Consider the following 26,949-nt stretch of genomic DNA (forward strand, 5'->3'; position numbering starts at 1 on the left):
TTCGAACCCGCAGTGAATATCCACCCCAGCTCGGAATGGCGCGTGCTGCTGCGCCCCTGGTGTCTCAGGTAAGAACTCAAGTAGGGTATAAGGAGTCCCAAGCTGTACATACACCCCAGCACCAAGTTCACCAAAAAGCCCCCCAGCAGCAGCAGCAGCCGCTGCTGCAGCGGCAGCAGCGGCTGCTGCTGAGGTGTCTGTACACCTGAAGAGCCGGCGCATGCGCAGCACGCACGCGCTGGCTCTTCAGGTGTACAGACACCTCCGCAGCAAGCCGTTGCGCCGCAGCGCGCTGCTGCAGCACGCGCGCCGCTGCTGCTGCTGCTGCTGCTGCTGCTGCTGTTGAGCGCACTGCAGCAAGCGCCCGAGGCGCAGCTTTCGCCATTGCCTTGCTGCTGCTGCGGCTGCTGCTGCTGGGTCTGGAGGTAGTAGCGGTGCTGCTGTTGCTGCTGCTGCTGCTGCTGCAGGGTCTGGAAGTTGTAGCGTTGCTGATGCTGCTGCTGCTGCTGTGTCTGGATATAGTAGCGCTGTTGTTGTTCTTGCTGCTGCTGCTGCTGCTGCTGCTGCTGCTGGATCTGAAGGTAGTAGCGTTGTTGCTGTTGTTGTTGCAGCTGCTGCTTCTGGGTCTTGAGGTAGTAGCGTTGTTGCTGCTGCTGCTGCTGCTGCTGCTGTTCTTGCCTTATTTGTTTCAGATGGCACTCGAGCTGCTGATGCTGGTGTTGAAGCTCCCACTGGAGCTGTTGTAGCTGCTGCTGCTGGAAGCTCTGCTGCAGGTGCTGCTGCAGCTGGAGTCTTTGCTGCTGCTGCTGCTGCTGCTGTTCCTGCTGCTGCTGGAGTCTTTGCTGCTGCTGCTGCTGCTGCTGCTGCTGCTGTTCCTGCTGCTGCTGGGGCTGTGTGTGCTCCCGCGCAAATGAGGGACTGGCTCTCGGCAGCGCCTGCATTGTGTGGGGAGCAGCAGAGTCTAGGGTTTAGGGTTTTGGGCGCCTACGCCCAAACCCTAAACCCTAAACCCTTGACCCCAGAGCTGAAGCCGGATGGCCGCCACTCTGCACATGTAGCTGAGTGTTGCAGGGTTTGAGGAACTCTAGTTTAGGGTTTCAGTTAGGGGCGCCCCTAACCCTTTACTGAGACTTTGGTCTAGGGTTTAGGGTTTAGGGTTTAGGGTTTGAAGACGAGATCGTGCGCTCTCCAGTGTACAGACACCCGGTGGGCGGCTGACTGGCTCGTTACTTTCTCGAAGTTGGAGTTTCTTATTTCACAAAAAAAGAACTTCGGAAGGACTGGTGGGGTTGTTGTTGCTGCTGAAGTTTAAAAGAGAGCAGATTCTGGGGTGTACAGACACTCGAAGTGTTGCACGCGAAACCTGCACGCAGCCCAGTGTTCCTTTGGGATTTAGATTAGCGGAAACTCCATCAAATTAATAAATTCAAATTATAAATCAAATTTCCCTCTGATATATTACGAGGAAGTGCAAAATCCCAAACAAACAAAAGCAAGCCCCAACCCCCGGGGCCCCCTGGGGGCCCCCCAGCGCGGGCCGACAGAGGGGGCCTCTGGGGCCCCCTTTAGACCTTCTGGGGGCCCCTTGAAAGAACTTGAATGTTTTCTTTAATTTAATTTCTTAAATTGGGGCCCCTTTTGCCTTACTTGCACTTAGAGGACTTTGAAATAGTTGAAACTTGAGCGAGTGGCGAAACCTGAATGAATTTCAACGGAAGCCGATGACGCAGAGTCGAAATCAGCGAGTTTGAATTTAAATTTAAAATTAAATTGAATTAAATTAAATTAAATTAAATTAAATTAAAAAGCCTCTTCTCTCTCGTCTCTCAGTTTTCCCTTTCTTTTTTTGAATGACTTTAACTCCTTTTCATCACTTGGCTTTGAGTTACTCCACGGGCTGTCTTGCTGCGCTGCTGTTGCACATGCTGCTGCTGCTGCTGCTGCTGCTGCTGCTGCTCCTGTTGCTGCTACTCCTGCTGCTGCTGCTCCTGCTGCTGCTGCTGCACCCAGCACTCCTCCACCTGCATTTCTGCTGCAGCAAATTGCCTCTCTGTTGGCTTGTTGGCTCTTGGGCTTTCCTTGGCAGCTTTTAAGTTGAGAAATGCGTGGGCAAACCCTAAACCCTAGGGCTTAGGGTTTAGGGTTTGGGGTTTAGGGACCCTTTGGAGGCTTTACGACCCCAAATGGCTTTCTTTTTTTGGACAAATTGTTTTATTTGTCGAACTTCTGCAGCAAAAGTTTAGCAAAGTATTTCCCAATCTGAAAAGAACTTAAACATATAAAGCTTCTCTTGCTGGCTTTTCTGTGCATTTTTTTAAAACGTTTTTCGAAAAATGAAATCCTTTTGAAATGTTTTAAAGACAGAAAATTCTCTTTAACGGCGGCATTGCGCAGCATTTTAAAAAGCAGCAAATGAGGGGAAATGAAGAAAAAAAGTGGCCAAAGAAAAAAGATGAAAACTGGGAAAGGGGGCGCATCTAACCCAATATAAACTTCCTTTTAGTTGATTTAATATAATTTAACTATTTGTCTTAAATTTAAATTTATTTATTAGAAATATGACGTTCAACTTCATTCGAAATTCATTTCTTTTGACTTTGCAGACAAAATGGAACTTCTCGAGGACTCCGCTGTGCGAAGTCGCCATTCTCAGCTGTACGTACACTGCGTAACCCTTAAAAGTTCGAAAAAAATCACTTTTATTTCCTTCGACAACTCTGCAAACTCGTTCTGTGGCCTGATGAAGGAAGAAGTACTTATATATGGCTCAATAAATGCCTAAAGGGAGCACAATTTGCCAGTCTTTGCATGCAAAATGAACAAATAAGAAGACTTATTTGTTCGGGGTGCCTCGTTTGTCTTTTTCGTGGCCTCTCGGTGCACAATTCAGAATTCAATATTGCAAGCCAGCAAAGTGCCCACAAGCTGCATGCAGAGGAGCTAATGGCTGAACTCGGGGCTTTCTAGATCTCGGAAATAATAAATTCATTTAATTTTTACCGAAATTTTAGTTGAAAATGGAGGCCAAAATGGTAAAAACAACTTGTCTGCGAGGAGGAAAATGAAGACACACTCCTCACGGCCACGGGAGAGCCCTTGGCTGCCCGTGGAGCCGCAATTGCTGTTTTTAAAGTTCTGGAAAGCTCAAAATGCGAAGAAAATACTTAAAATAAATATAATTTGAAATATTATGGAGTCTTTTTGTTGGAATGGGTTCGAGTCGAGCCCCGGTAAGCACAGTGGAAACGCCTGGGGCTGCACGAGTGGGCGCGCGGGGCGGCTGCTGACTAAATTGAACTTTATTTTGAATTAAAAATAAAAACTTTTCGGCAAAATAAATTAAACTTTCTTTTAATTGAGAGTCTAGGCGAGGCTTATCGGAGCCTTAGCCGCCGCAGAGTCGGTAGTGGACCTGTGTGGCAGTGGCCTCGCGGGCGCTTTCGCCCGGCGCACACCCCCGTGAACAAGGGGCATTATGCGCAGAAAAACCTTAATAAAGTGGAAATAGTGAAAAAGAATGAATTTTATTTGTAGTTTCATTTGTTTTTAGGGACTTGTTGCAGCACGGCAGCAACCAGGATTGGGGCTGGCTACGGCAGCAAATGTGTGCATGGTGCAGTGACTTGCTGCGCCTGGGGATCGTGTCTACTTGAATACATTGACTTTAGGAGTTTTTTAAAAGAAGAAATACAAAACAAAGTATGAAGCAGCAGTCACTGCGGCGGGGGCCTCGGCTTTGCAACACCTCCGAAGACTTGCAAACTGCAACTCGTCACACTCATGGCTCTTGAGATCTAGTGCTCGGGTTGAGTTCAAGTTTCGCCTCTTCTGCGCCTCGCCATGGACAACTTGCTGCTTCTGTTTGCACTTTTAACATCATGCTTTCTCTCGAGACAGATCCGGGCGGCGGAGATCGCCGCTGTTCCCCGGGAACCCACTTGTTCACTTGGAACAAACAACAGAGGCGTTCCGCTGCTGCAGCCCGACCCCCCAACTTGCCTGTCTGCCGCACCTGAAGCACTCAACTTCAAATCCCATTCAAATTCAAGTTTTGCAACTTCTGCCCCGGAAGATCGGCTGCTGCGCCTGCAGCAAGCCGTCGATGATCTGCTCAAGTGCGCAGTTCAACTTCGTGCAACTAAAGCCCTCGCCTTCCCCCAATTTTTCTTTTCCCAAATCTCCTTTGCCTCATTTTCTCTCGTGACTAAAACATTACTGACTCAACGAAGGAAAGCTGCGGCTGTTTGGCTCTGCGCTGCTGAATTTTCTCCCGTTTTGAGTCTGTCGCTGGCTCAAGAAGGCGGCGATCTCAGTGCAGCAAAGTGTTTAAATGCTTTACTTTTTATTTTCGTCAAAACACAAATAGAAGTCAATTGTGTGGCCTCAGGAAACTCGAAAAACAGGGAATTCAGCCCGCAGCCTCTCCGCAGCTTCAAGAGCCCGCTGTGGGAAATGCCCAGGATATTCTCTTCGCCGTGCGTCAGATCGAGGTGAGACTCAAGACCTAGTCACCAGCTAGTTAGATAGATAGCCAGCTAGCTAGCTAGCTAGCTAGCTAGCTAGAGAGCTGACTAGCTAGTACGATCCGCACCTTTTAACCGCGCTGGCTAGCTGGTCAAAGGCAAGGGGGCGTTGGGAGCCCCTGCGTTGCATTTCGTCGAGTAAACAGGAAAACTTCGATGCCAAACTCTTTTATTTATATTTAATTTGAATTCTTTTTATATTTTTCGTCTCAGTTCACAGCAAAGCCTTCTTTCATTGAACTCGTCTCGCTCACCCGGCGGCGAGATGAAGCCTTTTCGTTGGGTGAGGCTAATGCATTCAGTTCCACGGCGGCCCCCCCTCACCGTCTAGCTAGCTAGCTAGCCATCTTGTGGGGCAGCTAGCTGGGCTTTCTGGGGCCTTTCTGGCTAGTTCTGCCGGCTGCCCGGCAGCTAGCTGGGGCGTGGCTCGCCAGAAGCTAGCTGTTCAGCTAGCTGTTCTGCTCGCTGCTCATGTAGCTGTTCAGCTAGCTGTTCAGCTAGCTGTTCAGCTAGCTATTCAGCTGGCTTTTCAGCTAGCTGTTCAGCTAGCTGCTGCGGCCTGCGCAGATTGACTTGTGTTTAACTGCAGCTCTGTCTTCGGTTCTTTTGGTAGTTTGCTCCCGCGAGGGTCTGCTGGAGGCGCGCAGTGTGTCCAACCCTGTGAGCTCAGTGGCTCTGAAGACGGCGCATGCAGCCCCAGTGTTGAGCCTTTCTGTCTTTCCCCAGGGCGACGGTGCGCATTGCTGCTGCTGCTGCTGCTGCTGCTGCTGCTGCTTTTCGGGTGTCTGTACACTGCGAGGGTTGTGCTGCGTGCGCCGTGGCAGCAGGACTGGGCGAGGGTGCGCATTGCTGCTGCTGTTGCTGCTGCTTCTCGGCTGTATGTACACTGCTGGGGCTCTGCAGCAGGACTGCGTGTCACTAGCTGCTGCTGCTGCTGCGCTCGCCACCGCAACACAGCAGCAGCCTCTGCTGTTGTGCTGCTGCCTGCAGTTTTCGCAGTTTTGACAACAGATGAAGAAGGAATTGCTTTAATTCATATTCTGTCTGCAAAACGAAAAGAGCCATCGCCTCCTCTTGCACAACAGGGTCAGCCGCTGCTGCTGCTCTTTCTGCATTCGGCAGCCTCTCACTCATGAATATAAACATCTTCGAAAGTCCTTTTCTGAGGCTTTTGGTGTGGGACCGGAAATCCCTATCCAATAAAATGGCTTAGTTTCAGGTTTCCTGTGGACTTGTGCAAATAAATCTGTTGATGCACATGCTTGCTGCATTTCTTGGCTCTTGGCCTGCACGTGAAAACAGGAAATTTGAATAAAATTTGGGCCCTTTCTGCACAGCAAGATGTCTTGTGCTGAGGTGTACGTACACTCAGGAGGGGAGCCTCTGGATGACCCCAAGTCAGAGCCTGTGTTGCGGCATTTACCATCTGAGCCCTTAGTTCTGTCTTTGACGCAATCGGACGCTTTCCAGGTTCGAGTTCTGCAGTGGCTTTTTGTTGTGTTCTTGTTTCTTTGTTTTCTTTTCCCGAATTTTGTGCGAAAAACTCGAATAAGTCTTTCCTTTTTGGACACACTGCTTTCCTGCTTTCAGGTTTCACCGGGGGGCCCCCGGCGACACAACTGCGCCATCGCCGCCACCATAAATGGGGAAAGACTTGTCTTGGTTGGCGGCAGAGACGGCCGCCTCAGGTGAAACAAACTTTCCCAATTAAGCAAAAGTCCCTTAAATCGACTTCTAGAACACTTCTTAGAAGTGGGGAATTGCAGTGGTTTGCTGCTCGCAAGCTAGCTGCTCGAGGGTTTGCTGCAGCGGGTGCTACTTGATGGCAGCAGATGCGCGGGGCTGAGAACTTAGTGTTTAGGGTTTAGGGTTTGGGGTTTGTGGGGCTTTTGTTCAGCGTTTTTTCTCGTAGCGGCGCGCTAAAGGCGCAGCTGCAAGTGACCGAGGAAGAGGGAGGCATTCAGCAGCTGGTTCATATGGGCAGTTTTACAGTTTTTGCAAGTGAGGGGTTTTTGTCTTGACCTGCCATTCAGTGCAGCACAGCGCGAGGTGTCTGCACACCTGATGAGTATTCTTTCTATTCAAAAAACAGCGGCACCTCGAGCCTCCAGTTCTCTTCTTTTTCGTTTTTGCCTGCTTCTGTCTTAGCGAAAAGCTGCGTCGGGCACATCAACCCAACAGCTCCAAACCTCACTGGAAAAGTGTCCTGCATAGGAGTGAGCTAGAGCCGCCGAATAAACTCTAAAACGCCCTTGTGGGGTTTTTTGTTGGCCAGCTTCACTTAATCTACTTGGGGGCACTTGTGGATTTGCTGCTTCTGGACCTTAGGGGCCCCTCGGAATCATTTTTGAGTCCCATTGGGGCCCACTGTGTTGTGTTCATTTCTGATTTTCCCTGTGGGCCCCCTCTAGTCCATTAAGGATGGACTAGAGGGGCCCCACCGGCGAAACCCTGAGTGTTGAAGGGAGTCCCTTGTGGCCTTTGTTGGAGCTTCATGGCCTTTTCTTATGTCGTTTCTTTGCTTTTTTTGAGGAGGCCTCGACCTCAGTAGCGTTTTTTTGCCTTGTGTCCTGCACTCTGAATAGGACTTCTTGTCTTAAGTGATTAAGGACTTGATCGCTCTCATTTACGTTTTTTGTTTTGCGTTTATTCGCAGCTAGAATCCCCAATTGCTTCCGTCGCTCTTGACGGACGGAAGGCAGGCCGCGGCGCCGTTTCTCTTTGCGATGGGCAGATTCTTTACTTCGACATCAAAACTTGGACTTGTTAGTTTTCTTTTTTGTTTTTGTTTGTTTCTTTTCCTGCCTGCTGAAGTGCTAATGCATTGAATTGTTAGCATAACGGTTCGCCTCACTGCGTGCCTTTTTGTTTGGGTTATTTGCTTGTCTTTGCCCAACCGTCCACAGTTTTGCTTTCGTGTCTGGGCCTTGCAATTACCTTTACTTCCTCGTTAGAACTGATTTATTTTTGAAAGTTTTCGTGCCTGCAGCTGCTCGTTTCATTTGTATGTTTGTCGTTTGTTTGCTTTTTGTTGTTTTCCTGTTTTTAATGTTCCTGCATGCTCTGTTGCTCAGTCGTTTATTTTATTGAATGCTGTGAGTCTTTGGGTTACTCTGCACGTTAATACTTTCTCTCTGGTCCTGCTCGCTCATTTTAAACAGTTGCTTTTGAGCCTCTGCATTCAAATCCTCTGCTGTTGCTGCAGTGCTGCACAAGCTTCCTCGCCTACTAACGGGCCCCTCTAAACTGATTTTCGCCAAGGAAAAGTTGCTAGCCAGTCCTGTATCGAGCAGTTTCCCTGCTGCAGCAGCAACGGCCCCGCATCAGGTGAAGTGAAGCTCGAAAAGTGACGAGCAGCAAACAGGGGAAAACAGAAAACGAAAGAGGTGCATGATTTCGAAAAGGCTATTATGGGCTTCAAATAAGCTGGCAAGCACAGTTTCAGGTATGCAGCATTCTGCCGTTTCGTCTGCTGCTGCTGCAGAGAGGTGTGGCAGTCTATAACGTTGGCGCGGTGGACCGTCCAGACGCTGTTCGAGGGCCTGCAGTGTACTTTCTGTCTATGGAGAAGGTCAGGCAAGAACGGCACTAGCAGTTAATTTCTTTTCGTCTGGGGCTGGTATCACTACAGCTGCTGCTGCTGCTGCCCTTGCAGCAACCAAGTTTGTTGCTGCTGCTCCAGTACGGCTGCCGATAGTGCTTTTTCTGCGTTGAATGCTGCTTCCACTCCTGCAGCACCAGCAGCAGGAAGGGGGGTTGTTGAAATGATTTGTTGCTGCTTGGATGTGTCTCTTCCTGTTCGTTTGCTGTTTTGACTGGAACCACTAAACGTTTTACGAGGCAGATACACCAAAACGTTGGGCGTCTGCTAATGCCAATTTGCACTCACTCAGTTCAGTTCGAGGAAAGAATATTCATGTGTATGGATATTTGAAAGTGATTGCTAAATGCGTGCGTGCTGGCGTGTGCAAGTTGATGCATGCTACTCAAGGATTATGTTTGTTCATATACTCTTCAGGCACATTTTGTTGAACTTTTGCAAAAGCCTCGTCAAATCACTGATCTGTGGGTCTTTTATTTGTAGATTTCCTCCTTTGCGCTGCTGAGGCGAACTGGAGACACCAGCGTCCTGGCTTTCGGGGATTCAGGCAAGGAGAAGCAACTGATCCCGTAGCCGCGAAACCTAAATAGTGAAATGTTATTCCTGAACTTGAACACCAGACGGTGGACCTGTGACATTTTTTCACTAGAGGAAATCACAATTGAATGGACAGCGGGAACAGAAAAATGGGGGAGACACATTGAAAAGGACAGGAGAAATATACCGCAGCTCTAAGTTTTAGTTCAGGGATGTCTTTGCTGGTGTGCTCCAATGAATGACTTTACAGGTGGCCGATGCCTTCATTAAGTTCTTATTGAAGTGGTATTCAGTGTTTATCTTTAGGATTCGATGGCGTATGCGGGGCGTGCAGACGGGCAGTTTGTCAGAATCTTCGAGTGTCTGCATCATGATCCTCCAGCTCTGTCTGAAGAGTCATGGTCGCATCTGCGCCTTCCTATGTAAGCTCTAAACTTTGTTGCCATAAACTTTGTTCTGTTTCACTTGTTTGCGCTTCGCTTTCTCTGTGTAGTTTTTCCTGTCTTATTGTGGCTTTGCGCTCGATGCCAGTGGTGCCTGTGGCGCTCTGACACTCATTTGTGTACTTTTCGTATGTGTATTCCTGTTTCCCTTCTCCTCCGCATTCCTCTGCTTGTGACTGCCTGTTTTGCCATCGAATTCCGCATTCGCCATTTTTCCCCTCATTCTCCTGCCACCTTTCCCGTTGCTTTCCATCCTTGTTTCAAACGTCACTAATTTTTTTCTCTCGTGCTGCGTTGTGTTTCTGTCTTCGTATTTCCACCCCTTCAGTATTCATCTGCCTACTAAATTATTCGGCATTCTTAAGTATCATTTAAGCGCTGAAAGCTCCAGGCATGAAAATGTGGAGCTAGACACTGAGTGGACAGCTTTCTGCTGCTGTTTTTGCTGCACAGCATGATACTGACAATCGTAGTGGCCGTGGTGGCCCAGCTGTATAGGATGCGAAAAGCAAAGAAAGGACGAGGGGAACTTCCCCTAGAAGAAACACTTAGTGGGGTGAGCAGCAGACAGCAAGATCAGCTGGGGCTCTGTAATACCTGGTCAAGCCGTGATGAGTGGAGGCTCATAAGTTACTAAGGCTGAGCTCCTGCTGCTTGGGTGAACACTTTTGCGGCTAAGTGCATCATGAATTCATGGATATTTAAAGCTGCTATGTTGCGTGTAGGGCGAATTGCAAGGCTTGTGGAATGAAAGGCTGCAGGCGGAGCGAAGAATGCTGCTACAGCAGCTGCAGCAACAGCAGCAGCTGCAGGAGCAAGGGGATATATGTAGAGAGGCTTCAAGGTGCACAGAAAGTGAAGAAGTGTCAATGCGCGAACAATCTGCCTTATTCTAAAGCACATATAAAGAAAAGCAGATAATGCGCTACTGCATCTCTGGAAGCAGTAAAAGGAGAGAAGAGAGCGATCGAGAAAGAAACAAGCAGAGCCTAAGACAAAAATAGGGAAGCAGCCAGAGCCGCGAAGACATTGGCAAAGAGACAGGCAAAGGAGAAAACAGGAAAGATGAGACATGAACAGAAGCAAAAAAAGGGAAGCTAGTATTACCGTGCATGATTGGAATTGCTCTTGTTTAACGATCGCTTAACGGGAGAAGATTCATATAGGGAGAGGTGGAGAGATGGGGATACAAGCAGAAAGATAAACCTATTTGTCGTTCGCTGCTAATTTTTTCGTCTTTGCTTAGGTGCATGCTGTGTAGCGTCTAGCACCATCACTATAAGGCTTTACCGAGAGTGCGTCTCACCGGCTAAGAGGGTTCTGCGCTTGCGTAGCGGGCTAGCTGTGGCATGTTTTTCTCCTAGTGAGCTAGTTTGCTGGTTAACCGCGGACACAGCTTAGCTAGAAAGATTTGTATTCAGCAGTTATTTGAAACGAGTTACACATTTCGAGTAAATGATTCAACAGAGCAGTTGTAGAGATACGAGCGAACACAGCGAGCTTCCCAACAGGGTCTCGCATGCTCGTACATGCCGAAAACGGGGTCTACTCCCGCGAGTAGTGTAATCGTAAGGCACAGCGCAAACTATGCAAACACGTGCACGCTAGTGCGGAAAAGTATGTAGCTCAAAAAATTTGGGGAGTAAATGCCGTGCAGACACAAAAACTTAGCTATGCAAAGGCACCTAATGTGCCAAGCCTCTGTGTGGTAAATGGGAGTCCTAGTGACCACAAGTGCAAGGTATATTCATTTCATTGTGCCTTGTCCAGTCATTGAGGAAACACCCGTGCATGCAGACATGTTTTGCTTCCTTCGTTTTTGTCTTTGCTGCGAGACGCATCCAAATGCTCTTATGACAGCCTGAATCGCTGTCTACACGCTCGATTTCCACCTACCGAAAGCGATGTTAGCAGCCTTTTCGGCGACTCCCCAGTCCCTCCCAGTTTGCAGAAATCCTTAACAAAGAAGAGCGCTTCTAGGGCGCAGCTCCAAATGTGCTGCAGATTTTGGCGTAGGCTTTATGTGTACCCCGCAGGGGGGCTGAGGCTGTGTCAGACATATGCCGAAACGACTCCGCCAATGTGCACTAAGAGTTTACGTACAGAAGCCGATACGCACAGGCAGATCGTGAAAGCATCAAACAGTCCGCTTTCAGACTTGCACCTCAAGTTGATAGGCCTGAAGTACAGAGCTTCGTTAGGTTTGAGCTTTCCTGGCACGAGGCTCTGATGCTATTTCACCAGCTGGAGCGTGCTATGAAGTGCGCTTTCCTACAAATAGCCAATAGACAGAGAAGAGAGAAAAGGAGTTTTTCAAGGCTCTCAGCGTATGGTCTTTTCAAAAATTCCCCACTTCTGAAAGCCATAGAACTAAAGTTTGACTGCTGCACAGCAATCTCGAATCAACTGGGACGAGTGGCTGGCATGAGGCAGGCGTCGCCATCAGCAGGTGAAAATAAAGCTACCAACTGTAAGCCTATGCATATAGCTGACTCTGGAGAGCCATCGTACTCAGCTTGCCACAGCTCACTTATTTTCTAAGGTAAGTGCACTTGCCGCTCAATATATAGAATATATAGAATAGGATAGAAAAGAAGCGTCTGAACACAGCTAGCTAAGTAGCTAGCTAGCCACGAATCCAGCTACAGGTGAAATGGTGTAATTGACGCCGAAGAGAAATATAAAGAGAAGAAGCGTTGCCTGCACTAAACGACCAAGAAAGATTTTGCGGTACACGGGATACTAATGGAGGGAAAACACGCACATCATCGGATGGTTCAAACACACGTCTATCAAAAAAGTGTCACTATGACGCACACAATATCAACATAGATGCAATTCAATGTGTGGGAAGCGATTTTCGCAGTGCCGTCTCCAGCTTGATTAGCTTCAACAGGATACATCCTGAAGGACTCTTCGGAGCAACAAGAAAGCCCACAAGTTGGAGAACGCAAGATGCCTTCAGTGCAGGAATGCTCCTTCGTTGAGACGCGACCGCGACGCCGTTCTGATGCGCGCGCCCAAAAGGCATTTGGTGCTAAAATACTCCTTTAAAGCTGGACCACAGCTCCGGCGGCGCTTTCTGTTAAGTTGGCTCTACCGTCCTCTCTATGCCCGTCTGTTCTGTGTGCTTGCTTGCTCACGTTTATATCTCTTCTTCTCTGTGTTTTTGCGTTCTCCGTAAGTCAAATATCTTTCTTTCCCAGCTACTTGCCTACACATTTTCAGTCTTCCTGCCCTTCTCTACCTTCTCCCTCACTCTCCATCGTCCACCTGATCCCCATCTATTATTCCTCTCTTCTGCAACGTGGATGCACTGTCACCTCACGAACCCATTGCAGCATATCTCCCCTGTCACGTGTATGGTGGTTCCTCGCTCGCTGCTCTACTAATCTCGTCCTGTATAGTTCTTCAACAAAAGCCCATTTCTATCAAAATATATGAAGCGTTTTGTGAAATGCGACACAAAATTGCCACATGCAGTACCAGTAGCAAAACAGCACATCCCCTAGGAACTTTATTACTCATCGAGTTCTAAAGCAAATTTTGCTTTCAACGGGTATATCTGGAGCGAAACCAACCAACAATGCGCTCCGTAAAACCCGTCGGTTGCTGCTGCTGCTGCTGTGCAGCAGCCGCAGAGGCGACGTCCACTGGCCCTGCATAAAACCCGCCACACGCAAAATATGCGCAAGTGTTGCAAACACAAAAAACGTTGTCCCTATGATTTGTGCTGCTTTCCAAGTTCAGCAGAAAGCCATATAAACAACAACTACACGAGCAGCTGTAGCAACGGAAGTAGCAACAGCACGGGAGATAGCAGCAGCAGCGCCCTGGGCAGTTGCCACACCGTGATGGCGACGGCACCATGCAGCGTGCAGCTACACCTGCTTCGTGCCGATGCTCGTTATGCTGGTACAACTGCGCATGAGAAACTGACCATGGCTCGTAAGGGTTTGAATTTTGCTGAATAGTTGCATGGCACCGCCAACAACTGCAAACAGCAAAGCAAGAGGGGAAAGTGGAATTAGTCCCCAGCAATAGGAATAAGGAATTAATAAATTGTGAGGGCTGCAACAGAAACAGCAGCTGCAGGTGGAACTGCTGTCGTTAGTTCCTTGCGACCATTCATCTCAGCTGTCTCAGAATTGGAAGCAACACGCATTCGAAGGACGACAGCGGAGAAGGAAGCCGCAAACACTGTCCGGCAAGTGTCCTTTCGACACCCTAGGAAGACGACAGCATGAGGCAAACTCATGCCTATAAGGCATGAAGATAAACAACTAAGCGTCTTTCTGGAATCGAAAAAGATGGACAGGAAGCATGGAGAGGGGTTCTCCCTTTGGGAAAACACAAAATTGGACAGAGCCAGGGATCCACAAGAGCAGCCCGGAAAATACCTTTCAAAGACTCAGTCTTCAGACTGCACGAGCGAAGCCCCCTATAAATGTCAATAAGCAGCTGCTGCGCCTCTGGAGAGCTGGTTGCTGCTTTGGCGGCCTCAGCAGCAGCTGTTGCTGCCTGTGGAGTGCTGCCGCACACACTGGAAGCTACTGCTCTCGCTGCGTTGGTCAGCCTCAGCTGTTGCTTTGAAGCCTCCAAAAGAAACAGATGACACTGCAACAAGACTAGCACCTGCAAAGCACAAGCAGCAAGCTATATTGTCCCAAGTAGCAGCAAGAGCATAGCGCGCGCAGCGGGAGCACTACCACTTTTGGCTGCTGTACAGCGCGCTGCATCATAAACTTGTTTTTGTCACGCAGTAGTAGGTATTTCTCCAAGTGCCCAGAAAACGATTGGGTGAACTAAGCAAAGCCAATGCCGGCTGTGGGAAGGGTAGAAGGTGCAACTGCTACGGTTACAACCTGACCTGCTCCGCACTTAGAGCCGCTACTGCGTTTGCTGTCGTCTTCTCGCCGCTTCGGCGAATGAAGAAGGCGGTCGAAGACTCATACAGGCTTGCAAGAAGAGCATAAAAGCCCCAACGAGCCTGAAGCATACAGTAGCAACAACGAAAACTGTTGAGCTGTCTGCAACGACAAGGTAACAGCTGAGGTTACACCGTCCCCAGCAGCAGCAACGGAAACTGCAGCAGCACTTGCTACAGCTGCTGTGCCAGAAACCCTTCTGTTCTTGTTGACACCAAGAGGTGGCAAAGGGCACGATTCGTGAAATATGCAGCACAGTGCAGCGGCACTGCAAGATCAGCCGCACCATCGGCACGGTTGCAAAAATGCAGGACCTGCTGATTGCTCAAGGCGGGATCTTGCAGGCAACGCGCGAGTATTGCAACGGCAAGGACCAAACTATCAGAATGCCTCTTCACTATCGCCGGTGCGTCCTCCTGGGGGCACGCCTGTTGCTGTGAATAGTTCACTTCTGATGCTGGCGCAGCGGATCCAGATACGATAGCCTGCGCGGTACCCTGCAGCATTAAAATTGTCTCGCCGAGGACCCTCAGGAGCTCCGGGTAGCAGTTAAACGAGTTCATAGTTGCTGCTGCTGCGTCTGTGGCACTTGCACTTGCACCCGGCCGTGTTTTTGCCTCTGAGCTGGCGTTGCTTTCGTCAAGCTGCAGCAGCACAACAGCGCCAGTAATAGCAGCAACACAGCTTAACCAAAAGTCACCCTTCAGCAGTCTCTTTGGCAAGGAGTGGACTGCACTTTCTGTCACCTGCGTAACAGCTTTGCCAGCAACAGCAACAGCAGGAAACACAAGGCCATCATCGCAACAGGAGATGCTCCAGGCCTATACATATTGGCTTACTGACAAGGTGGCAGAAACTGCCCTGAAAGTTGTATACACGATAGCTTCCTGCAAAGCCACACGCTGGTCTAAATTCTGCTGCTGCTGACGCTGCGCAAGCTGTATTTCGAGCAGAAGGTCGTCGAGAAGTGCCTTTACCGCAGCAAAAGCAGCAGAAGGAAGCTGGAGTTGTTTTTTGAGGGAGCTAGAGCAGAGAGCGTCGGCGAGAGAGGCCAGTGTAGATAATCTGCTGTTGCTGCTGAGGCTGGCATTGCAGTGCTGGTGCCGTTTAATTCTCTGATCCACTGCCAGTAGCACAGCATCAACAAACATGCCCAGGTTAACAGCCGGCTGCAACCGCTGCTGCTGCCCCTGCATGTAAGGCATCTCCACGAGCCGCACCACGTGCTGCAGGAGCAATACTAGCTGCTGCAGATCGCACGCAGGCAGTACTTCTCGAACGACTCTCTGCAAAAACTTACTCAACTGCTGCTGTCCCTGAACGCCAGCGAGCAGCAGCAGCTGGTGCAGCAGCCTCAGTAGCGCTGCTTCTGAGTCAGTCGTTCTTCTAACCTCCGAGCCTGCCGCTCTTCCCGGAGATGCTGCTCCAGCTGCTGGTTTTAATCCCGCCTCTGCTGCGTCGTTGGCCGCTTTTGAGCGAAAGTTGAAGGGAGATGATGGCGCTGGACGAGGCAGCTCACATTCAGGGTTTTCCGAATGTGTCTCGTGCTGCTGCCGCTGTTGCTGCGCCTGTACTTCATGCCAGATTTCAAAAAAAGTTTGCTGTAGCATTGCCGTAGCAGCAGGGGTTTTGCCGTCATCTAGCTGATGTGCTTCTTGCTGCTGTTTCTGCTGTTCTAGTCCCACTGTAGAACTAGGAAAAAGTTCAGCCGCCGGCTTTGCAGCTTCCTCAGCAGCCAAATCACTGCTTGCGTCTGTTTCGGACTTGGCAGTTGCTGCTCCTGTTCGTGTGTCTGCATTTATTAAACAGACTCGTCGCTCACGAAGCAGCGAAAGCGCTGCTGCTGCTGGTTCCAGTTGGTCAATCGAAGCCACTAACGAGTGTTCTTTATTTTCATGTTGCTGATGCTGCAGCAGTTTGGATAAGGCGGTGTAGACAGCTGACTCTACGCTGGGAAGCAACCGCCAAAATACCTGCTGCTGCTGCTGCTTCAAACACAAGGCAGCAGCCACATCGCACCAAGCAGCAAGATGACCCTGCTGCACTTTTAAAGATGGCTCACTGTTCAAAGGGTGCTTCGCAGCAGCAGCGGCATGAAGGAGAAAATCTGCTGCTGCGTCGTACACCTCCTCTGAAGGGGGGAAGGCAGCACAGGAACGCAGCAGCGCCGCAGTGAGCGCAACTTGAGCGCTGCTGCTGCTGCTGCTGCAGCCATTGTTTTGGGTTTCTTTGTAAGATTTGAGGCGCTGTGCTGTCGTCTGCTGCAGCAGTTGCTGCAGCGATTCGTCAGAGGCTTTCAGCAAGGCTTTTGCCAGCTGAGAATCCCGCAGCAGCAGAGGCTGCTGCTGCAGCAACGGCCTGAGCACGAGCACCGCAGTCTGCAGGGCCAGCTGTCGCTTCTTCTGCGCTTGTTGCGGCAGCAGCAACAGTTGCTGCTTAATCTGACACTGCTGCTGTCTCCCTCCTACAATGAAAGTGTTCGGCTCGAGCAGCAAGGCCATGTCCAACAGCATCTCTGCTGCTCTGTTGTCCTCATTATTCTGTTTCTGCTCGCGCGATTGCTGCTCTTGCTGGTAACCTTGGTCAAAAGAAAGCTGCTGTTGCGCCTGCTGCTCGATCTGCTTCTCTGCTGCAGCATAAAAAGCCTCCGCCAGAGGCACCACCAAGGACAACGGCAGCAGCTCCTGCTGCATCGCTTGCAGAGCAGCATTCATGCACGCAGCAGGTGCAATAGATAATGTTTCCTTTATTATCGTGAGGGACGACGGAGTCCCCGCTGCTGCGCCGACCTGATGCTGCAGCTGCTGTTGCCATTGCTGTTGCAGCTGTTGGCGCTGGAACCTTTGACAGGCCGTGATAAACTGGCCTACTGCGCTTTCAACGGATTCAGTCGAAACGGAAGGTATCCTGTGGTCACTCCGCCGCAGAGGCTGCTGCTGCTGCTGGTGCTGCTGCTGCTGGAGCTGCTGCTGGGTGTCCCAAGGAACAGGAACAGAGCTGGAAATGCTTCTCTGATAATTAACTCCAGGCAGTGTACACTGCTGCTTTCTAACAGTAATGTTGCTGCGGCTGCAGAAGCCGCTGCGGGCACGAAACGCCAGCATTTTGGCGGTATGTCTTCACCATGCCGCGTTATTGCGACTGCTGCTGCTGTCGTTGTAGCTACAACTGGAGCGCATCTTCACAAATGCACAGAAAAAACCTTTCTTCTGCTTACTCTTGCCGTTTCCATACCAAGACGTCTACTGTTGCTGAAGGTACCTGATGGCGTGGGGCCCCTGCTAGTGGGAGAGGGCCCCGAAGAAGACTCGTAGGGCAAAAGGTGACGATGGAAGGACATTCCGCAACGTCAAAATGGCAACAAAACCAAAAGTACTGCCTGAACAGTTAACCTTGCGTTTTGTACCACTAAATTTTGCTAGTCTAGAGGTGTTGGCAAGTGTATGGTTGGGGATCCTGGTGTACCATAATCGAAGTGGTAATGAAGGGTTCTACGGAGCTGGCCTACCCTTCATGTAATTTGGGAGCAAATTTCTTCTCACACAGTTAATTACATTATAGCTAGTAGAAAGTCGAAATAACCAAGCTCAACTGCCCCTGCGCAACCTGTGTTGGGAACTACGGCTCGGAAGGTGACCATCGATTTCCGCATGCACGTGGGATAGTCAGCCTCGCTTGAATTATTTCTTGCCTAATTCGGTAGATAACCAAGTCCGTAGATAAAGGGCAAAAATAAATTGAGCTCCTGTTATCTTTGGGTCTGAATACCCAATTAGTGTACACAAACTGCTGTGTTTCAAAAACGAGACAGGAGCAGCATTGCTCCACCGGCTCATTAACACTGTGTATGGCTGCAGCTCTGCAGTGTTTGATGTAAGGCGCAAGATGTTTCTCGGGGAAAGCGAATAGAACATGAGCACACAACTGAGCACGTCTTCTCCTTCTAGCCGCCGAAATGAGTTCAATGAGACACCTAGGAACGTTCAGGGCATCCATCCGCACCGCTAATTCTGCACGGGCTGATGAACAGGTACATCTTGAAATCTCCTTTGGGGTTTCTGATGCTTAATGTGAGACCTCCAGACCACAGCTAACAGTTGTTGCATCTGCGTGAACCGGTTGATGGTCAAAACAAACTTTTGACCTGTGCGCGAAGATGATCTTCAAGCTGAAATTTCGTGCAGCTAACTTGATTATCACCTATTATCCCATGGTTCAAGAGGACTTTTAAGTGAAGTATAGCATTACCAGTCGAGGCAGACACCGACTGCTGCATAAGCACTGAAAATGCGACTACCAGCGATGCGGGTCCGATGCGGGTCACCTCACAAGCAACTGGCTGGATAGCCATTCAAGCAGCTTCAGTTTTCTTTATTGGCATGCCATTCAGATCCGTATCATGCGCTATGAGAGGTGGTGCAAAGCAACACTAAAACCGAGTAGGTAGCTTGTACGCAACCTGCTGAACTAATTGGCAGCGTGCTTCTCCGCATGGGCTCCGAAGCATTGGCACCCTGCTGCCGAAAAAGCAAACGAAGTTAACTAGGCAGTGGCAGTGGACCAAGCGCGTATCCGAGGAAAAGGGCGGCAACCCCTTGTCTGAGGAGATGACGCCTCTTTCAAGCTCCTTGCACACTCCCACCCAGCAGTAATGACATGCAAGCGCTCTCTGTGGCAAAGGAATCGGGGAAAAAGAATTCAGAACGCTGAATTCTTGATTCACAAAAGCCAGCTGCCTTTATTTCTAAACTGTTCGCCTCTCCAGCCGGCGGTCCGGCCGAGAAACGCTAGCATTTCCACTGGTTCAGTCCGCAGTGCTGCAACTTGTGCAATTCCGCATTTTTTTCTATCTACCAGATATACCAGAAAACTACTAACTATTCTATCAAACATAAGATCCTGTGAAAGCATTTAAGAGTTTGCTGTTGGAATAACTCATTGGTCCCTGTAAGTGTTGCAAGTTGCGGCGGCGCTGGGCACCTTGTATCTGACGAATCGTGGAATGCACAGTTACGCAGTCAACGCTTTGAACAGAGCATACCCAAAAGCGCACAAGTTTCACTCCTGACGAAGGTGAAAGGCGATAGGACGGCCACCCCTGGGCTTGCTGCTACCATTTCTAAGGTACTCCAAGTGAAGGTACCACCAGCTCCCCTGTAGTCTCAATGAGCTACTTTACACTTTCAACATTAAGGGTATGTAAATGGCTCTCATACCCCTTTTGGGCATCGACGGCTCAGTACTTCACGTGCTTTATTCGGTGCATGTTTGCTATGCAGTATTCGTCCTAAGCCAACCTCACCGCTTACATTAAGCATGCCCTAGTCAAAACTTGGAAAGCAGACTCGGGCGGCAGAATTCGATGTGAGGCAATAGCAAAAAGGTGGAGCTGCATTTGGGCTAACTTTGGTATCAGGCCAATTGAATCACGGTTCGCGCTGTCCCAGCCGGTGTTACAAAACAAATTTAGCTGAACTGGGTTTTGGGAGTCCAAAAATCAGGAAAAGCTCCAAAAGTTTCTTTGGAAAGGATTGATAATGTGCCATGAACGGTGCTCAGATTAAGTTGAACCGCATGACACAGACTGGATAGGATGGACATACTTACTGCATGAAATTGTTAAACGTATATGAGGCACGAATGAAGCGAAACCGCTCAGCACATAAGTATTTGCTGGTTAACGTCGTACGATCCTAGCCATGGAATACTCTTACTTTGTAAGAACGGGCGCACCGTGCCACAGTTGATGCAAGTTGCCTGCACCCTCACTTCCCATGCTGGATAGAAAAAGATGCAAACAAACAAAGTAGAAATTTGCCTGTAGTGGGCACGGTGGATAATATGGCTGATCGTTGGTACATGCACTCTTGGCCCAAATAACGGTAAAGCACCACCGCCAGCTTATAACTGCAGGCACAAATCTGCGCCCCGGTCTGTGCGCTTCTGGCAGCGCACAATGCAGTGCATTACCAGCAATGCGTGCTCAAATGCCTCTGCTTCACTTTCAGTCATCAATTTTGCATAGTTATGCCCAGTCGATGCCTTGGAGTATCCATGTGAAGACGTTTTGCTCAACATCAGTTCTGTTCCGTAGCATCCAGTAGCGCTTTGCGCTGAGCCAGTTTTTCAACAAAACAAACTGCTGCCAATGCATTGGCATCTTTATCATGCAAATGCTGTCGAAACTCCGCCAACCAAGTCAAAACGAAGGAAATCATCAGCGTCAAAATCAGCGTGTCCCTGTACCTGTCTCCTTGGAGAACGCAGACACACTTAAATGGACAATCCGTTGTATGAGCTCAAAACCGTCCGGCAATGCGGCCACACAAGACTTCACTCCTGCTACAGCATCGTCCAATAGTCTCCCCATGGAAGGACCGTTGTATAACTGACAGATTAGCCACTGGCCCAACGCAGCTCCACAACCTTCACTGGCTATTAAAATACTCAGTTCAACACCAACAAAGAAAATCCACAGAGTAAGCAGTGTGCATTTGGTTGTGTTCCTCGACCATCCATGTTGAAGCTCCGCTGTCGCTTCTCTTGTGTGCAATTCCACGGCTTTCAGATGGTGCTGCCGAGGAGCCAGATTGAGAACGTCAGATTACTGTTATGCCATTAACAGGAAAATGCCATTTTACAGTTTCACTGCACGACTGGATTCGACGCACAGGGAACCCGCTGGTGACAGTCCGCCATGTGATCTGTCAGAAAAACTGTCGCGTCCTGCCTAGGCAGAAGAAACACACTGCCTGAAGATGCCGAAGCCAAAGTTCCAACAGGATTTCACGTAACTTGAATAAACCAGAAAATGCAGCAATTTGTTTGCAGGCACGTGATACGGCTCCCTTATTTAAAACAGAGACAACCAGCCTGAAATCAAAAACGAACTTAGGCGACGGGCAAGAGATACGCATAGCAAGCCAATCAACAAAGTAAAGGCTAGACTTGTATCCCACTTTCAAGCTGTTTATCTGAAAGCTTGTAGCGACGTCTCACATAGCGCCTCAAACGCAGGGCACTGTGCAGAGAGAAGTGCGCATTGCACACCGCCGCCAGGGACGTCAAGAACATGCATCCAACCATTCAGACGTCCATTGTACCAACAGAATGCCAAATATGCCAGTGTTGCTATTTACGGAGCACGTACTTGCTACAATTTGAAGATGTTGCCCGAGTTGCAGTTCACCAGCTCACCAGCTCAGACTCAGCAGCCCTGGTCAGTCCTCCAAATGCGAATTACCGACACCGACGCACTTGATTCCGGCACTGCTACAGTTTGCGTTGGAAGATACTTTATAATGGGTGAAAAGTGGGCAAAATCGCAAGAATTATCCTCCCGCCGCACAGCGAAAGCGGCCTGGGTAAAACAGTCATAAGCATACGGTGCAAGCAGCCTGCTGCAGACATACTGCTAGCACGACGGCGGTAGGCTTCAGCTATTGAATGACACTTACAGGCTTGAATCGCAGGCAATTTTTTGCGTATGAACAAGAGCTCACTCAAGGACAAAGAGGGCTTATCTGCCGAATGCAATACGGATATCCTTAACTCCTGAGTATGTAATCCCTGTAGCGTGCGCACAGAAAACCAAGCACTGCACAGCACTGCTTGGCAGTTCTGGCTCCATTTTGATTGGCATGCCAGCCAATCTTGAGCCTCGGCGTTCTTTCAGGTTACTTAGCTCTTTCTGAACAAGAAGACCTCTCCCACAGGCCCTGTGTGGAAGCAACTAAATGCATTCGCGAGGGAGCCCAGACGTCCCGTCACCATGATCCACTGCATACCAGAAGTGCACTGGTCGTAGAATTGCTGTTGAATGCCATAGCAATCCACACCATCTGCAGCTTTCACGTACTTCCTGCAGATTGTGAAGCTCGTCTGCTGCTAGGTCTAACTTTGGGCAGAGGAGAGTGTGTAGCAGTCAACAGGGAACGCTTCCAGTAGCATGTACCATGCGAAACTGTTTGACAATGAACCTGCAAGCGGCACATGGCATGGCAGTAGCTGACTGTTGCTACCACTCTGGCAAATTGCGGAGCTACCTCCCGAGTCTGCTTGCTGGCATTGCTCTGCACTAGCGTATTCCAAGTCGTCGTAATAACCAGCGAATTACGTATTCGAAAGGAGGGTCTGCATGCCCAAACACGTTGTGGAGCACTGAACGTACAGCCTGTGCAGATGACAACACTAGCACTTCCAATATCACCTTGAACCCCGCAAGCAAACCAAAGAGGCTTTCATGGCAAAAGCTTTCAACACGAACTGTCCCTGAATACTACAAGGAGGGAATTACAGATGAGCACAGCAGTAAATTCGTCGCTTTACCGACAGCGCTGCACATCATCAACCCGGGAAGCAGTCAAATTCAAGGTGCAGCAAATTTAGAAAAAAACGCCCGCAAAATGCAGTGTCACACTGCAAACGCCATTCCAGCTCCGCCGAATCATGGAGTGTCGCACCCTGCAGGCCACATGCCGTGGATTATCTTGCTAGAGACGATTTTTTCCATCCTACTGTGCATCATAAAGCGCATATAACGCACTTTCTGAGGCTGTACGCGGTAGCCATATATTGTCATTTGCCCATAAAAAAGCGCCAGAGAGTAAGTTTCCGCGAAGCACGGCAGCAACGCGGGAAGCAGTCAAACTAAAAATGCAACTAATTCAGAAAAAATGCCCGCACAACGCAGTGTCATACTGCAGACGCCATTGCAGCTCCGCCGAATCATGGAATGTCGCACCCTGCAGGCCACATGCCGTGGATTATCTTGCTAGAGAGGCGAATTTTTCCATCCTACGGTGCATCATAAAGCGCATATAACGCACTTTCTGAGGCTGTACGCGGCAGCCATACTGTCATTTGCCCATAAAAAAGCGTCAGAGGGTAAGTTTCCGCGTGCCGCATGCCAGCGGGCAAAGCGAAATACATGCGCTGACATACGGGCAGCCTTCACGAGTTTGAACACACCTAAAACTATTTCGAGTAATGACACGTGAAGAGACCACATGAAAACGCAGAGAATCGATTTCCGGCGAGGTTGTTAAAAAGTCCACTCGCGGCCATCAAGGCGCTCCAGACTGGCTGAGTCTCAGCTGAATTGCTTCAAGTCTAGTAACCCAAAGTAATGATTGTGAAGGGGCCGAATTATGGCCTCCAGTGGCCATTTGAGTCGTGCTTCACAGATGGCAACGTTGCAGCGCAACTGCAGAAGCGTGGCACGAATATAGCAAGGCAATGAATGAACGCCACCATGAAAGCGCCATGCGCTGGTCACAGAAATGCAGTGCAGCATTTCCTCCTCCGACAGTCAACTGCTGCGCTCCACGAGTAGAAGCAACGTCGCAACGAGCACTGCCCGTGCTTGCCGAGCCCACCGCTCCTGCGGGGACCACGATTGGGAAGTAAATCTCGCCCCTGGAAGTTGAAGCTATTTGCTTACTTCAGGGGCTTTGGGGTCTCCGCTGCTTGGTGCTTCAGGCTCTTCGGTGCCTTCAGGCTCCTGTGGACCTGCTGCTGCTTTTTGTTTCAGGCTGGAAAGAAATCCCTTATAGTCCACAGTCGCGAACAATCCCGACAGAAGAAGAAGAGACATAACCAGTAGCAGAATCGGTCCAGATATGCGTCTCGCAGAAGGAATTGGCACGGGAGCATCTTGCTGGCTGAGCTGTGCTCCCTCCTGTGCTGGAATTTCACTGGCTTCGGGCAGCGTGCCTACGCTGGGCTCCTGAGGGCCGACCGCCGCTTCAGCGACGCAAATAGTCACTAAGCACAGGGCAAAGAGCAAATGGCTGTTCATTTTGAACAAAAGGATGAAAATTGCATCAACGAGTGTAAAGCCCGACCAGTAGCCGCGGTGGAGAAGAGCCACTTTGTAACACCTATTGGGGGTGGGAAAAAGATCAAACCACAGTTTCAGGCAAACACTGTGGTAAGTGGGCCCAAATAAGCACATAAAGATGTCTCACGCAGTGCCAGCATGAAAGCATGCTGTAACATCGACCCCATTGGAGACATGGCGTGGGCTGTGGAGTGGGGAGAGTGACAACCCTCTGCTGCTCCACCTTTCGTCTGTCTCCTGTCGCCTGCACGGCTTTACGGACCAAAATCGTCAGTCCCTCACTCACTGAGACACATTCGGCCTACTAATCTTTAAACATGTAAATTTAAGTTCCTTAAGTTTATATATTTGTTTTGTTTCGACCTCTGGCTTGTTTCTAACTGGTTTCCCACGCAGCAGTCAAGTAGTTAGGCAGCCAACGTCCCCATTGTGGGTGTTGCCCTAGTAGAAAATGGAATGGCAGGAAGGGAACATTGACAGCCTCTTGCGATGTGCTAAATGTTAAAATGACTAAATTTAAAAAACGAGGTGAATTTTGCACCAACTACGCGTTGAAGCGTTAGCAGCCGGGAAAGATGGGGACTGGCAGGCTGTGTGGACAGGCTTAACAGCCGACGGTTAAGTAACACTCGCTCGAATTTTCTCACTATGGCATTCTAAACATGGGGCATATATGGTATAAATGTGGCTCGAGCTGAAAAACACCGTACACTGGAAATGCCACACAGCATTGGCATCTGCGGTGCGCTGCTTTCCAATGCTGATGGCTGCTGGAAGCAGCTACAATGGGGAGAAAGTTATCCTGAACGCAAAGCTGAACTTACACTTGAGTTTCTCATATATTCCATCATGGCTTCGAGACATTTTTTGCCAGCTCGTCCAATGATGCGTCGGGCTGATACGCCCGCTCTGATGTCTGCTGCAGCCGTATTCTGATATTATTGCTGTTGTTCCTGCTAATGCTGTTGAAGCTTCAGCACTTGCCGCTTTTGCTGCTGTGGAGGCCTGATTCTGCCGTGGGCGCATTCTCACCTCGGGCTCTGCTTCGAGGTCTGATTCGTCAGTAGCGCCTTACGAAGTAACTGGGTGTTGGCTCGAAATCATCTCTGTGCGAAGTTGTCGGTGCATTTGCACGCGGAGAGGGAGGTCTGCCGCGTCGTTGACTACTTTCAGTAGTTAACGTAATTGCATGCATTGTCTGGCAGCCAATTAGAGAGCTGAATTGCTTGAAGGATTCGTGTTCCATACAGCACCCAAATATACAAACGGATTAGGGTCACAAGGTCACCTCCAGACGAGCAGTGAAGACCAAGTCTGGTCATCGATACTTATCGTAGGCGTTTGTTTGCTAGGCCCTGGCACTTACGGTCCGTGCTTCGTTTAGCATCCATGGAATGGGCGTGCAAGTCTATCGCTCTTCTCTCTCTAGGTTGTTATTGTGGGGCATTTGCGAACTTCTACTACGCATGACTCTTAGAAGTCGCAACCCTGTCTTAGATTTAAGAGACCCAATGATCTTATTGGCTTCTAGCTGTTCATTCAAGCCGCCATACGCGGCTCTTTCTGTGACTATTAACAGTTTATTTGCCGAGCACTACCAGCCGAGCTGATTGCGGAGACGACACGCCGTCCCGGCAAAATTTGTCTCGATAGCCCGAGTTAGGAAGCAACAGCTGCATCAGTTCTGTTGCCTCTACAGTGTAGGGATTGGACGGCTAGCAGGCTCTACATGAGCCGTGACTACTACTGTCCTTGTTCTGTACATCAGAAATGCGAGGCGTGTGGGCTGCGCTCAAAACTGAATAGTGAATTCCCTAAGCTTCAAGCCCTTCACTCCATGAGGCAAGTGCCACTGGGAGTTAGTGGACGTCCAGCAAACTCTACAGCTTCACGGCTAAATGGGCAATTGTGAGAAAGCTAAGAGTTGACTCAGAGTCCACACGCAGCAACAGACGCTTCAGGCACAGTACGAAACTTTATGGGAAAACAACGATACTCAGACGTCGAATTGCGGATCAGGGTATTCCCAAAAGCGACACTGGACACTTGTAAAAGAGGTCCTCAAATCAATGCCCTGCTGCACCAAACGCTTGATTGAGCTTTGTGGCCAGCGCTCTTGCCACTTTTCTCTTCGAGGGTACAGTCCTTTCAGCAGTAATAGGCTCGTTTACTATGGACACTGGTAAGAAAAATTCTCGAATCAACGCCCTGCTGTACCCAGCGATAGACTGAGCTTTGCGGCGAGCACTCTTGCCATTGTTATCTGCGAGCGTACAGCTCTTACAGCAGCAATAGATTCGTTTGCCATGCACGCCTCCATGATAAAGGTTCCAGTACAATTAGAGAAATTCTTTCGTCCGTCTTGCTTCCTCTCGCGGCATTAACATTGTTACATCACACTCTGCAGTGGTCTTACCTTCCGTCGAGTTGTTAGTGCTTTATGCTCCATTATCCACAATCAGACGCAGTCGTTAGTGCTTATTGTTCCGTTGTCCAAAATCAGACGCACTATCACAAGTGAGCGGACCTAGCTAGCGGCTTGCTCCCTTGCCCATCAGCGCCCTCAGCAAATTGCTACACAGTGCAACATTTTCGTGGTGCAGCACAATACTACATGACAACAAAATCGTTCATTCACGGGGAGAATCTGCCTTCAGAGGCAGATCCTCGCTTGAAAACCTAGACGTGAAGCGGGTTTCTTCGTGTGCAAATTGCCCGCAAAAAGGAAAATAAGACGCTCCAGCTGTAAGTTGCAACTCGAAACTGTTAGCTGTGCAAGCTATTACACTTCATTTTTCCAGGCGCAATATGCTGCCTACAAATGACAGCATTTATGAGATGTACTGTGTACAGGTCAAAGTCCCCTGCAGCAACCGTTGCAGAAGCAATCGCAGAAGCTGCGGTACCTGGCCATTTGCCTCAAGGAACAAACATCAAATTTTGGAGCTCTGCCCAGAGCTTCTTTGTTCAGTGTTGCAAGCATACAAAGAAAAATCGTATCCACTACCTTCTACTTAAAAGCGCGGGAAATAACTATGTCAAAATTCTGGAGTTCTTTCGGGCCTTATGCCCATTT

At 49.4% G+C, this 26,949-nt stretch overlaps 4 protein-coding genes across 4 annotated transcripts; 1 reads left to right on the forward strand and 3 right to left on the reverse strand.

Moving 5' to 3' along the window:
* Positions 1 to 941, reverse strand: ENH_00028120 (hypothetical protein; the record flags this gene model as incomplete). The annotated part of the gene is made up of 1 exon (XM_013579978.1): positions 1 to 941. A coding segment is annotated over one exon (941 nt), but the record flags the coding sequence as incomplete, so codon positions are not given.
* A 2,899-nt stretch (positions 942 to 3,840) lies between these two features.
* On the forward strand, positions 3,841 to 7,293 carry ENH_00028130 (hypothetical protein, conserved; the record flags this gene model as incomplete). Its single annotated transcript, XM_013579979.1, has 10 exons — positions 3,841 to 4,115; positions 4,388 to 4,490; positions 4,737 to 4,806; positions 5,113 to 5,256; positions 5,514 to 5,609; positions 5,896 to 5,993; positions 6,114 to 6,211; positions 6,436 to 6,524; positions 6,672 to 6,739; positions 7,180 to 7,293. 10 exons carry the CDS (start codon positions 3,841 to 3,843, stop codon positions 7,291 to 7,293), a joined length of 1,155 nt encoding a protein of 384 aa, XP_013435433.1.
* A 5,363-nt stretch (positions 7,294 to 12,656) lies between these two features.
* Positions 12,657 to 17,136, reverse strand: ENH_00028140 (hypothetical protein, conserved; the record flags this gene model as incomplete). The annotated part of the gene is made up of 6 exons (XM_013579980.1): positions 12,657 to 12,763; positions 13,045 to 13,098; positions 13,505 to 13,739; positions 13,975 to 14,094; positions 14,347 to 14,676; positions 14,872 to 17,136. The coding sequence occupies 6 exons, from the start codon at positions 17,134 to 17,136 to the stop codon at positions 12,657 to 12,659; spliced, it is 3,111 nt and encodes a 1,036-aa protein (XP_013435434.1).
* A 6,075-nt stretch (positions 17,137 to 23,211) lies between these two features.
* On the reverse strand, positions 23,212 to 23,831 carry ENH_00028150 (hypothetical protein, conserved; the record flags this gene model as incomplete). Its single annotated transcript, XM_013579981.1, is given in 2 exon segments — positions 23,212 to 23,460; positions 23,466 to 23,831. Coding segments are annotated over 2 exon segments (615 nt in total).
* Between the last annotated feature and the right edge of the window lie 3,118 nt (positions 23,832 to 26,949).

This window comes from Eimeria necatrix, genomic scaffold (assembly GCF_000499385.1).
Source record: "Eimeria necatrix Houghton genomic scaffold, Enh_scaff207, whole genome shotgun sequence".
Taxonomy (NCBI): Eukaryota; Apicomplexa; class Conoidasida; order Eucoccidiorida; family Eimeriidae; genus Eimeria; species Eimeria necatrix.